The sequence below is a fragment of the Amphibalanus amphitrite genome, unplaced genomic scaffold (genome assembly GCF_019059575.1).
Source record: "Amphibalanus amphitrite isolate SeventyFive unplaced genomic scaffold, NRLGWU_Aamphi_draft 001360F_arrow, whole genome shotgun sequence".
NCBI lineage: Eukaryota > Metazoa > Arthropoda > Thecostraca > Balanomorpha > Balanidae > Amphibalanus > Amphibalanus amphitrite.
Window position 1 is genome coordinate 148566 of NW_024882853.1, and position 13158 is coordinate 161723.

Genomic DNA, 13158 nt, shown 5'->3' on the forward strand with positions numbered 1-13158 from the left:
ACATGATGACCTCGAGGTCACGTGACCTGAGGTCAACCTTTGACCTTGACCTTTCGAGGTCAACATATATATCATTCGATGCGGATTGACGAGAGGATCACGATGATGCCCTTAGTTTGTTCCTATCTTGACTAATTCGAAAGTTATTCGAGAAAAACTCTCTCCATATCTAGCGCCGCCATTTTGACTTTTTCGACCCCTGTGACGTCATCTTTCACCTGACCTGAAAATGACCTTTGTAAAAATTGTAGATCTTGGCCGTGCGTATCCGATGCCGTTTACCGCTTGTCGCTATCTTGCTTCGTTCTCGAGATCTCAGGGGGGGGGCCGAATCGGCCCCCCCCCCCCCCGCCAGTTTCTTGTCCCGGCGGAGCCCGCCAGGAATAGGGTTAAAACGAAAATGACATGATCCCAAAATATGCCAATAAAAACTTAGAAGTCCACTCTATTTGCCCATAGCATGATCACCTTGCTGAGGGCAAGTGTTTTCTCGTAATTCGGAAATAAAATGCGTCAGTTTTTCGTGAACATCCCTGTACTTTTGCTTTTGCAGAATAATTCCACTGAACCCGAGTCCGAACAACTATCGGTGACCAACATCTCGACTGAGCCTGAGACGAACTGCAAACTTCGCTATTGACTTATTGAACGAAACAGGGTGCGATTGCAACAGCGTCCCATCGACCTCCGTCCAGCCGGATTCCCGTGATGACAGATCTACCTTACCCCTCAGGAACCTTCATGAGCACGGACGTCACTTCTTCATTTTTATTAGTGGACCTCTATTGGTTGATATTGGGATGTCAAAGTCATTCTTACCATGAAACATGATGGGATTTATGTTAAATTAAAAAAAAAATATTGGTAGGGCTCTAGCCCTATACCAGATCTTTATAACACAATACCCATGTTCAAGCACCCAGAAATCCGGCACAGACTCGCACCGGATATAAGGCCGCACCGACCCGTGCACAGGCGCCGGCGTTTTCTGCCCCCCCCCCCCCCCGCGTTGACCTAGATCAGGTTTCGGTGTCATTAATACGCCTCCGGTGCCGGTAGCGGGCACAGTGCAGCTCTGTGGGCGTAGGAACCGCCATACATCGTCCGCGGCGCCGGCAACACTGCGAGTGACGTCAGTGCGGAAAGCGGGCGAGAGAGAAAAAACTGGCAGGGCTCTTTGGTAAACAAGCACTCGAGTTACCTTGTTGCCAGGGTTATTTCGCAATGTCTTAAGTCGGCCTATTACCAAAAATGACACAATGAATGAATCATGCAGGCCTGAAAAAAGCTTGACTATCTAACTGAAAAATGAATGCGTCTTTGCATATCACCACGCTTATGTTACTTCTCAAAATGCCATCACCGATTGATGCCAGAGTGGTACTGAATCTTCCTCTTTCGAGCCACTTGGCATGTCTTACATTCCAAATTCTGGGGCGCAATTCCGCACCCATTCCAAATCGTATCCACCGACCACACCAACCTACCACTTCAAAAATCGTTTCTATTTCAAGCACGCACGCGTCCCACCCACGTCCGAGACTCAAACCCCCAGCGGCCGGCAGTGACCTGAGCCGACCTCTCTCGACCCGCGTCCCCCGAGGCACTGCCCCAAGGAACGAAAATAGACGGGACCACCACGACGCACAGGGCCAGAGCCGGCGACCATCGAATATGCATGGGGAACGGAGAGAGATCAATCGGAACAGATAGGTTCACCGAGCGCCAGAAACCAGAGTGGGAACGAAGAACGCGAGAAAAAAGAAACTGAGGTGAAAACGAAATGGGGATTTGGGAGAAAAGTGTATAAAATGGTGAAGCAAAGCATGAGATGAGAGAGGAGAATCGTAGTACTGAAAGTGAAATAAAAATGATGGGTGGAAACCAGAGAATAGTGGCAAAGTTTCTAAGAACAAGGATAATATATAATCAAAGAATGTTCAAACGAGATGAAATCTTCGGCCAAAGCACGATCATTCAGTTGCAGTAGCGTTTGAAAAAGAACATGGAAGATGTTCAAACTAACCAGAGCTGTGTCTTCCGCTCAAACAGAGTAAAGATCCGGCTTAAATAACCTTGGAAACAATTTAAATAATCCAACACCAGCCATTGAAATAATGCAAAGAAAGCGGTTAGACAGGCACGAAATCGATAGCTTTCGGGCGCCGTCACAGTTTTGTCGTGACGGCAAACCGCTAAACATTTCATTTCAAGCTCTATTTTGACAGGCGACTATGACGTAATCTCTTGGAAGGGGATCGATTGGACAAGGGACTTAACACGTGGCTAGAAAGAAGAGGAAGGGGTACCTTATACAGGGAGAGTGGCACATATCCATTATTATATCCAGTCTCCATGAAGCATACGCTTTCGAAAATCACTGAGGACGATAGAACAGAAAACATACTGTAAAGCGCGACATATGGTGCGGCCTTTTTACGACATCGCCGCTGTTTATACTGCGGGATGGTACAGCTCTTTCAGGGTAAAATGCTTGTACGGACTACGGCACGGTCCCACATAGCGCAGTATGGCAAAACGCTGTACGTACATGTAGGTATAGCGCAGTTACGGCACGTCTTTTGTATCGCGCAGTGCGGCATGGCCTTCTGTATTGCACGTACAACACTGCTCATATGTAGGGCGGTACGGCAGTCACCGCATGGCGCGGTACGACACGGCCGGCCCGTGTGGGCCTGGGACCTGGGTACGGAACGGCCCCCAGTACGACACAGTCTCCTGCATGAGACGGCGTTCCATATAGCGCGGCACGTCACGGCGGTCCGTGCGAGACTGGGAACGACACGGTCCCATATAACATGGTACGACACGGCCGGTCCGTGCGGGCCTGGGGACGACACAGTCCCATATAGCGCGGTACGGCCGTCCGTGCGGGCCTGGGGACGACACGTGACCGTAGCGCCCGCCCGGCGCGCCGGCCGTGCTACGATCAATAGAGCGAGCAACGGCCGCCGGCGGCGGCAGCACAGCGGCGGCAGGCCGTACCTATGGAGGCTCAACGGGTCGGAGGGACGGAGGGAACTCCTCTTAACGAACTTTATTAGTAGAGCTAGGGTGGTCACTAGTCCTGTTCTGGATTTGAATTACACGCTGTGGCAACGCCATGGGAATGCTTTTACAATATCGATATTATTGGAAGAGCTAATGTTTGATCTGCGTTGTCTGCGAAGACTACCGTTTTACAATGCCCATGCTGATATTATACCATTTGTGAGGTATTTTGAGGTAATAAATATATTAATACTGGCATCGCCTTCATTTGTCAGTTAATCCAATGACTCGCATTGTATTGGCAGTCATCACAAGTGCGCAGAACACAGTACAGGAGCATCCTATATCCCACTGTTCAGCAGACATTGACCTGTGATCATCTTCACTGCCACCAGTATCACTCTAAGAGCAAACCGTCCTATTTTCCTGCCCCTCGCCAACGACCAGCGACCAGTGACCTGAGGCCATCCCCACTCTTAGCATTACCCAAGACCGCTAGCCACCACTGATCGACTATTCCCGCACAAACACTCACCGACCCCAGAAGAGCATTCACCTCTGCCTAATTAACCTCCGCCAGGACTCCCGCATACTAACGCCTGCGGGGAGCGGGCGGCGCGCAAAGTTGTGAGGTAGGCCGCGGGCACACAGCGGTCGCTTTAGGAAGGGTCCACAAGTTGGCGGCGACTCTGGACGAGCTGCTGCACACGAGATGGCTAATCACGCCCCCATTCAGTGCGCGGCGGGGAAGGGAGTGGGAGGTGGTGGGCGGTGATGGGGGCGTCTGGGATGGAGATTACTGAGCGGGGTCAACGGGTTCAATGCTGTCAGTAGTGGGAATGGTGCGCAGTTCATGAACAGTCTCGTGGCTGACGAGAGTCCGGAACTATTCGGTGGAACGGAAACCATAGTAAACTTTATGTTATCTCACCATTCAAGATAACAGGCGGTGTTACCTTACTTGTTTTCAAAACACGCACATTAGAGAGCGAAAAATGATCCAACAGAGGGAATAGGTGCTGGCACTTTCACCGAATTCACTTATTGCAACGCGTGTGCACAATGGGCAAACTACGTTCTGAGTGAACAGCAAGCTTTCCATTTCCTCAACGGTGGAGACAGCTAACTGGCCGAATCATGAAAGTTCGATATTTATATAATTCACTTAACTTATCGAAACGCCACAAATCACCGCACACCGACATATCATTACAGGAGCTTTTGAACCCTGTCCACCACAAAGGGTGGAATTATGGATAACTTTCTAATTGCCAGTTTCAACGGCCCACGCTGCTCAGCGCCTAGATTCCCAGTCTATAGATAAACCTAACTCCCCATTTGGGCGCCTAATTCGCTCAGAACTGCCATAGCAGAGCTTCTTTTGACGTTATACATTCAGAGCCTTTTCAACGACGGAGAGAAGCATTAGCTGCGGCTATTTGGGGTGACTGACCAAGGCTGATGATCGGTGGTCGTAGCCACAGTGGGAAAGTTGGAGTCCAAAGCGGTCGCCGTTCGCTCGCTGATACACGCCCCAGCTGGGCCTAGCTCTGGATCAATATAGAGTGGATTGCCTATTGATTCAGGGAGCTCAGCGGAACAGGATGGCGGAAATCGAGGACGCTGATTGTCACATTTCGTCGGGGGAATATATGAATATAAAGCGTGCTACGTGATGTCGCATTGGAGTTGACGTATGTGATGTTTCACAGCTGTTTTTACATTAATCGATATCAATCAAATGACGAAGCACTCTGGTGAACAGCATTATATGTAATATATTTAATGGAATAACCTTCTGTTCAAAATTCTAAAAATTGCCAAAAGTTACCAAAAACACTTGAATATATTTCGGAGGCGTTCCTTCATCGGTTCAAGTGATAAACATTTATAGCGCCACATTTGCCGTTAACATATCTGATCCATGTTTTTAAATATAAATCTCGCGTCTAGGTTGAGATGTGTCTTCTAATTTACATCGACAGAATTACAGAATTACATCGACCAGCACTCAACACAAACGTGGCATCATGGACGATCGTGTAAACCGTCAAGTAGTGGTGTCCGTTACGGGTCCCCGGTAGGAGCTAGAATACCACACGGTTATTGATCATAGGCTCTGGTATGAGACGTGTTTCGATTTGTTGAACGACCCCCCCCCCCCCCCTCCTACACACACACACTTCTTATGTGTAGCGATTATTATTGTGTGTATTTCTCTCTCTCTTATTCGACTGCTCACCTATAATATGCTCATGCCCCTCTCTTTCATACTTCATTCATTCGTGCATTCATTCAAGTCATTCATTCGTTTGCATACTTAATTATCCTGTCAGGCAGCGGTGTTTACTTTTGGTAGGCATAGTACTAATGTGACCTGCCTAGAATTCCCCCCCGTCATCCCTGCCCGCTTTCTCTCCCCCCTATATTGTAACCTATTAACATTGTAAGTGTGAATAGTATCAACTTTATGACCTATTAACCTGTTGAGTGTAGGAGCTAATTTTGTTCGTACGCTGTAAAGGTAATTCTGTCGATGTAAATTAGAAGACACATCTCAACCTAGACGCGAGATTTATATTTAAAAACATGGATCAGATATGTTAACGGCAAATGTGGCGCTATAAATGTTTATCACTTGAACCGATGAAGGAACGCCTCCGAAATATATTCAAGTGTTTTTGGTAACTTTTGGCAATTTTTAGAATTTTGAACAGAAGGTTATTCCATTAAATATATTAATCGATATCAATAAAAACAGGTCTTACATAACAAACATTAGGCAATTTGATAATTCTTCCCTGGGACTTAAGCGATTGAGTTTAACCGCAATCACAATGCCTCTTGCGCAAACTGTTTTCCATCATTCAAAAGAAAGCCGTTTCATTTCAATAACAACTGGCGCCGGCATGCCGGGCAGCCCGACAGACCACGTCGCGACGTAGAGTCGCCAAAACCATTTCAGCTAGACGCCTGGACCCTGTGACGCCCCCCTTCCCCGTCCCCGGAGGAATAAGCAGTTCCCACGAGCATCTGACATACCCCGTAGACTTCCAGGAGCTAGCAGACCTTGCCAGTCTCTGGGAGAAGCGGCAGTGGATCTCCTTGTTATTTGGTCACGCCACAGAATCATTAAGTGACCCCGGGGCCGGGACCTACGGTTACACTTAATGGGTGTCGACACTCAACATTAGCACAGACGACACGATGCAGGTGTCTGTTCGATTCAGGAGGGTTAATTCAGTATCGACAGTGTCGAGCCAGCCCCGATGATAGTCTGGCCAACAGAACGTCACCGCCTTCTCATTCCATGCCAATGTGTCCGCAAGTTTGCTACATACATACATTTCGGTATGTCTCAACCAGGACAGCAAGCACCTGTGGCAAATCTGAGTGTCTCATAAACTGATGCGTTGGCAGATACCGAGATAACCTAGGACTGAGACTACTGAGACTTTAGACAGTATGAGACTAAGATGAATTAAAACTGAAGTTACATAAGGCTAGTCTGATACCATATCCTTGCAGGCTAACCTTTCACAACACCGTCCACGACCATCACAAAATAACCTTGAATCTGACTGTCCACCCAACAGAAGCAGCAACTTGTGCCTTCCTCTACCCTGGTCGGCTTAGAACCCAACACTGCGGTGTCACCACTAGCTCGGCACAGCCCCGGAGCAGACATCATCTGATTAACACTGCTAAAATACGTCCCCCGGCCGTCTCCCCGGGGGCAGCGCTGTTTTTATACGGGGTGGCAGGCTGACAGGAAGCCTCCGAGCGGGATCTCGGTGAGGGATTGAGGCTAATCCGGACTGAGAATACGAGGAAGTTTCATTAGAGCAGTGCTCTTATAAATGCAATGGGATGAGTGTGTTGATTATAACAAATTGCATCTACGAGACATGAATAACTGCAGGAATGAGTGATAAACAAAACCGACCAAAGTTGAAAATTAATTTATCATCAACCACTGCCATGACGATATTCAAAAATCAGCAAGTCAAAGAACAAGGATGTTTCCTTCATCAACCATTCAATAAATAATAAATGCCGACTGCGAATATCTTATCGCCTACGGAGCTACCTCACTAACTCCAGAATCTTCACCACAGCATTTCACAACAGCCAGATCAACAACCTCAATCCTACCATAGCGACTATCGTCCCACCCTTCCCTGCTCTTTTCTTTCCCGCACCGCGAGTAATGCGTGTCCCGTTCATCAACAAGACACCACGTCACATGGACCACCCTAACGCCTGCCACTATGCGATGAGCTCGTACCTCGTCTAATGAGGAACTTCCCTGGCGCCGAGAAAACTGCGACTAACTAGCCAAACTTTAACGAGACGAACCATCAAACTTGTTTAACTACCGGTAGGCTAGGGCACGGCGCGGAAAGCGTTGTCGCTGGGTGTATCAGGGTGGCGACGAAAGCAGGATGGCTTTTAGCGAACCAAACCAAGTCAGCTGGATAGGATTCACGGTTTATTAAAGTATAAATATATGGATATTGGTGTACTCATTTTCGGAACACATAAGTCAGAAAGATTAATGAACTTTATTGTTTACCCCTTACGCCATTTCCTATCTCCTCTATGTGTGGCATATACTAGCGCCTAGGTCTAAACATACAAATTCACAAAATATGCATCGCCCTAGCAAAAAGCATAGAAAAACTTCTGCTCGCTGTGAGATTCGAACCCATGCTCGTCCTCCATCCCTGCACTCGTGCAGCGTCCCCCGACTGACCTTTTGACCCTGTCGACCCGGCTGAGCTGGGGCTGTAGCGGTGGACGGGCGCGGGTCGGCTGCTGGTCTGTACGGACCACGTGACCAACCGGCACAGAGTGCCACCGCTTGACCTCGGGCCGGTCCCGCGGCTCAGAGGTCAGCCTGGGGACGGACGAAGGTCAGGTCAGTTCAGGTCAGTGGGGTTAGAGGTCAGTCTGCCACCGTTTGACCTCGGGCCGGTCCCGCGGCTCAGAGGTCAGCCTGGGGAAGAACGGAGGTTAGGTCAGTTGGGTTAGAGGTAACAGGCTGCCAACAAACGGGAGGTCAAGTCAGTAAGGCAGGTCAGCAAACTGCGAACGAATGGATGTCAGGGCAGTGGAGTCAGCGGTCATTGTCAGTGAGGCCAGCGAATCAGTCTGTGGACAAATGGGAAGAACGCTCGGTGAGACTACAGGTCAGTACACCTGCGGACGAACGCAAGGTTAGGGCAGAGGGGTTAAAGATCAAGTTGCAGACCAATGGGCGGTCAGAGAGGTTAGCTAACCGACTAGTGAAGTCAAATGCGAGATCGAACGGCAATGTCAGAAGTTTAAGGTGGAGTCGAAAATTCGGTCAGTGACCTCAAAGTTCCCTGTCTAGATAATATTTCCTGGTTCCTTATCGCCAGTAAAATGTAACAAGGCACTGGAGCAGAATAACATAGATGACGGAGGTAATGGAAAATCGACTGAGACGGTGTTACACGGGCGTTACAAGAGGACTCAGACAGATCAGCACTTAATACTGACGAGTGAGACTGGTAGACCTCACTCCGACGGAATAACAAACCGCTAATACCGGGTTACACTGTATTAGGCGTGACGCTTAACGCCGACAGAGCTTCGACAGACCCTGGACATGGCAACTAGGTGACATCGTTTTAATTTATTGACACTGTCGCAAGATTCACGAGGAAGAGTTACGTTGCAAAAACGGGCATTTTCTAACCATACCAACTTCCGGTCTCTAGCATAGATAAGCTCGGCCAAAACACAGCTGCGATGTTAAGAGTCGCTGGCAAAATATCTGCTCTGGAGCTACAAACATTGGGCCCAGCAACATTCATGAGACTCTCGCTAGTCACCGAACACTAGAACCAATCATATAATGTGTATTGTGACTGTGAGCTCCTTTCATAATACAGATACCATCAAATCCCATCGTGACGCAATGTTTCATCCCCGCTCACCCGCACTCTCCCCAGACTTTCCCCAGGACATCCGTCTGTTTTCCTCTGACCCTGACCAACCGCTCTCACCCGTTCCCGTTCCTAGCAGCGCAATCTCTCCGCCGCCCCGGGCTGCGTCCCCCAGATGAGCGTCTCGGCCTGAGGCTACCGGCGACCGAGGACCAATCACCGCCGCCTCGGGGCAGAGGTCGCGCGGCCGACCAAACAAGACGACACTGCCGCCGCCGCAGGGTCAGATAGCAGACCGGGGAGATCGCGGAAAAAGAACTGCGCCAAGGCAGGGGTGACGACAGTAATAGACCGAGCTGGATAGTCCTGAATAGGAAGCTGAGCTGCGCCAGCAATGTCACTAAGTCGCAAAGTTTTTGTGTAGGGGGCATTCCACGTCAAATCGAACAAAAATCGGCTGTTTTGCACCTTACCATTAGCGATTTCATTATAAATTTGTGAGCGAGTTCCTGTGTCGCCCCGGACATTACATTGATGTTTTTTGCACATTCTGACCACAGGTCTTCTAAATATAGGGCATCAAATTTTTACAAAAAGTTGCATCTTTATATTTTTGAACGACCATAACTTTGGTTGTATTTGCTTGATTTGAATGAAATAAACCTTACTGTTTAGGTAATTTCTTAAGCATTTGTTTAGAATTGCATCGACTTAAATATATGACCTTGAAATTTGCTTAACTCTGTTCTTAAGCACAAAAATTGAAATAGCAAAAAACACGCCACCTTCGATTTGGCTCATTTTCATATATTTTATTGCCTACCATATTCTTAACAACCTGTGAAAAAATTAGAGTGGGCCATTCATAAGTTTTGAAGAAAATGGCACATATGCAAACGTATGTTAGCACGCGCAGTGGAGGGGGAAGAGTGAATTTCGCCCCACCCCTCCTGTTTTTCGCCAATATCTCATAATATTGATGCGAAATTACTTATGGCTACCTTCCAGAACTGAATTGCACATCTCATCGTGCAAGCAATAAGAAAATCGGTTCACAACTGTTCTAGTAATAGCGGTGTAAAGTGAACATCCTGTCGCCGCGGCGACGCGGCGACTCGGCAGCCGGCGCCGACCGCTACACGCCGCCTGAATTGTAGACTGTGCCGGGACAGAACGGAACGGTTCCGTCTTTACATCGCGCTCCTTACCGCTGATTACGTTCGATTCGCGTCAAATTTTGTGAGAAGACTAAGAAATGTACAGGCAATCTTATGGTGAAAGAATTCTGAAAATAGGTTGGTAAACAATTGAAATATGAACGTGTAAACACAAAATTGTGACTGCTGCGTTTCCCGCGTCGGCCGATCCCGCCTCAGCCGGCGACATGTTACTCTTAGCAGGACTCTAACTGCCATATTTATTATCGGATTAACTAGAAATTCCCCATACATACTCAAAAATGTATGTTTTTTTCGTATAGTGAAGATCAAAAGACGTGAAGATATCGTTGCGTGATAATGTTTTCGTTGAATTTATTTCATGAAGCATTTCCACACGGCTCAAAATTCACCGCAAAATACCGTTTGCTTGAGACACTTTTACAATGGAACGTGAATGCTTGACTACGATGACTATGCATTTCCATTCTCGCAGAGTTTGGGATATCACTAATCAGCAATCATTCATTTCAGAAAGTGTACACAAGCAAGCATGTCTTGACTCTGTCTTTCAAGGTCACGCGCGGTTGCGTGATGTTGATGCATGAAAACGGCGTTTGCCGCGAAAGTTATGAATGGCCCACTCCAATTTTTTCACAGATGGTTAGGAACATTGTGACGGACATAATATGTAAAAAATACTCAAATCGAAGGTGGCGTGTTTTTTGCTATTTACATTTTTCTGTTCTAATTCAAGGTCAAATGCATTTCAAGGTCACTTCAATTTAATTTTATAATTAAAAAACAAAGCCTTATCAATTGCCTACAAGACCCTGTTAATATCATTTTGATACCAGAAAAGGAACCAGAGTTATAAGCATTTAAAAAAATGATGTGTGGCATTTTTGGCTATATTCGATGACCTATATCTCGGCGATACGTTATCAAATTTCGAAAATATTATACGTAACTCAATTTTGAACCATGCCCAGTCTGCCTACAAATTTTCAGAAAAATCGAAGGGGATGACGGATTTCGGTGTTTGATTTGACGTGGAATGCCCCGTAGGGAAGATCATTGCCAAGCTTTTAGTTATGCGACCAAACATGAGCATGAACACGAGAAAAGGCATCTAGGGTCCGATCTGATCAATCTTGATTTGGTAACTTATCGGTCATTAGTTAGACCAACTCTTGTTGATTCAATCGGATCATAGCTGGCTTATATAAGCATGAGAAATGCCGATGATCAATGCAGATCATGGTTTCATAGGCCGCATACCTAATGAGATCCGCAAAGATCCTAAGCCTTTGTCTTTGGTTTGTATTCAAAATGCACAGATACATAATGCAACAAACAATGTTTTCTCGGATCCAACATGCTCTGAAATGATTCTAGGACATCATTAACTGAATTTAAATTGTCATAAACATATCATCTGAGATCATAAATTCAACTCTTCTATCCCCGCATATGTCTGCAAACGGCTGACTACAACGCAACGTCTCGAGGTAAACGCTTGTACCGGAAAATACGCAGTACTACATCCGCCGTTGTACCACTCCAGCTTGCATCATTGTGTTGCGTACAAACGCTGATTTTCCATCAAATATTGAGCTGTCGTGCCATCGACCGGTCCAGGGACAGCCCGCCGGAGTCGAGCCACGTGATAGCCGGTCTCTTCATTTCCCGAGCGGATACATATTTCACACGTAAACCCTCCTCATTTCCCCCCGGCACCGTCCCATGGGTTCGATTAGAAGCGCCGTTAAAAGTGGGGTCGTGTATTAATGCGTCAGCCACAGTACTCCGCGCCGTCACCGCCCGCAAAGGTTGCTAGGGGAACGGGATAGTTCGATTTTGGGAAGGATAAAAACTGCTCTTGTCAGACTCGGCCGAGTTGTAGGTGTAGAAGCGGAGAAATATAAGCTATTGTGATTACAGTTTTTACCTTCTTGAAAACCACCTTCCGATTTCCTAGGCATAAATTCAACGCAAAAAGATTGGGCTCTGAAGCGTACATATCTACTCTACCGCACAACCTTCCAGATTTTTCCGATAAGACGTTTTGCGGCCAAAACAGGAAGTGAAATGGAACAGAAACTCGTGAAAAATGCCACTTCAAATACAGACCTAGCTTCTACAGACCTCCGGAAGCACTGTAAGAGCATGAAGAGCACCAACATCAAGGCATGTCGGAAATTTTAACAGACTCCGAAAACATATTGACAGCTCCCGGAATACAGAAGCATATACAAACAGACAGACAGACATATAAGGCATACATAAATCAATACAGAAACAGACACACAGAAACACACAGATGCAGACAGAGAGACAGACACATACCACAGGATACATACAGACACAAGCAGACACACTGAGACAGAGAGACAAACAAAAAAAGACAGACAAGCAGAGGCCCACAGATAGACAGACATACACAGTACACACATACCCAGATACACAGCCACAAAGAAAAGCAAGCGGACATACAGCCAGACGCATACTCAAAGCACAGACACCGACCAACACTCAGGCAAGCACACTCACAGACACCCACTGCCCACAGACAAACATACAAGCACACAAGCGGTCACACACGCACAAAGGCACACCCATCCTCCACCCTCACCCACACACGGCGGCTGCACAGACCCACACCCGAGCCCTGGCCGGAGTGTTTCCTTCCGGCCCCGTTTCCGACGGGCCTGCCAGCGCCGGAAGTGGCCCACCTCCCAGAGCGGCGCCGCGCCCCGGATCGCCGCCGGAGCGCTCCGGATTCCGGAGACAGCGCCCGAATCCGGAGACGGCGCCCGAATCCGGAGACGGGGGCTGAGAGCGAGCCACGCGGGCGCTGGTGCTTGTTCGAGAACGGCGCTCATACGCACTTATTGTGAAAGGAGATTGGGAAGTTTAGAGAAGAGGAGCATTCTCAAACCGGTTGAAAAATGATGTAGCTACGTTCCTTTGTTGAGCGGTGCCAATGATGGAAAATGTAACTGTATGCTATGATCTTTATAACGGACACTGGTGTTGGATATTTAGCGTATGCCGTAGGTACTCTCTGCCTC

At 47.6% G+C, this 13158-nt stretch overlaps 1 protein-coding gene across 10 annotated transcripts in view; it reads right to left on the minus strand.

Moving 5' to 3' along the window:
- LOC122372435 (inactive rhomboid protein 2-like) overlaps positions 1-13158 on the minus strand; it is an 80731-nt gene that overhangs the window by 52225 nt on the left and 15348 nt on the right. For all 10 annotated transcript variants that reach the window (XM_043349594.1, XM_043349599.1, XM_043349597.1 and 7 more), the window contains one exon: positions 7769-7912. In XM_043349594.1, coding sequence (XP_043205529.1) covers positions 7769-7912 — 144 coding nt within the window. The remainder of the gene's footprint in view (positions 1-7768; positions 7913-13158) is intronic.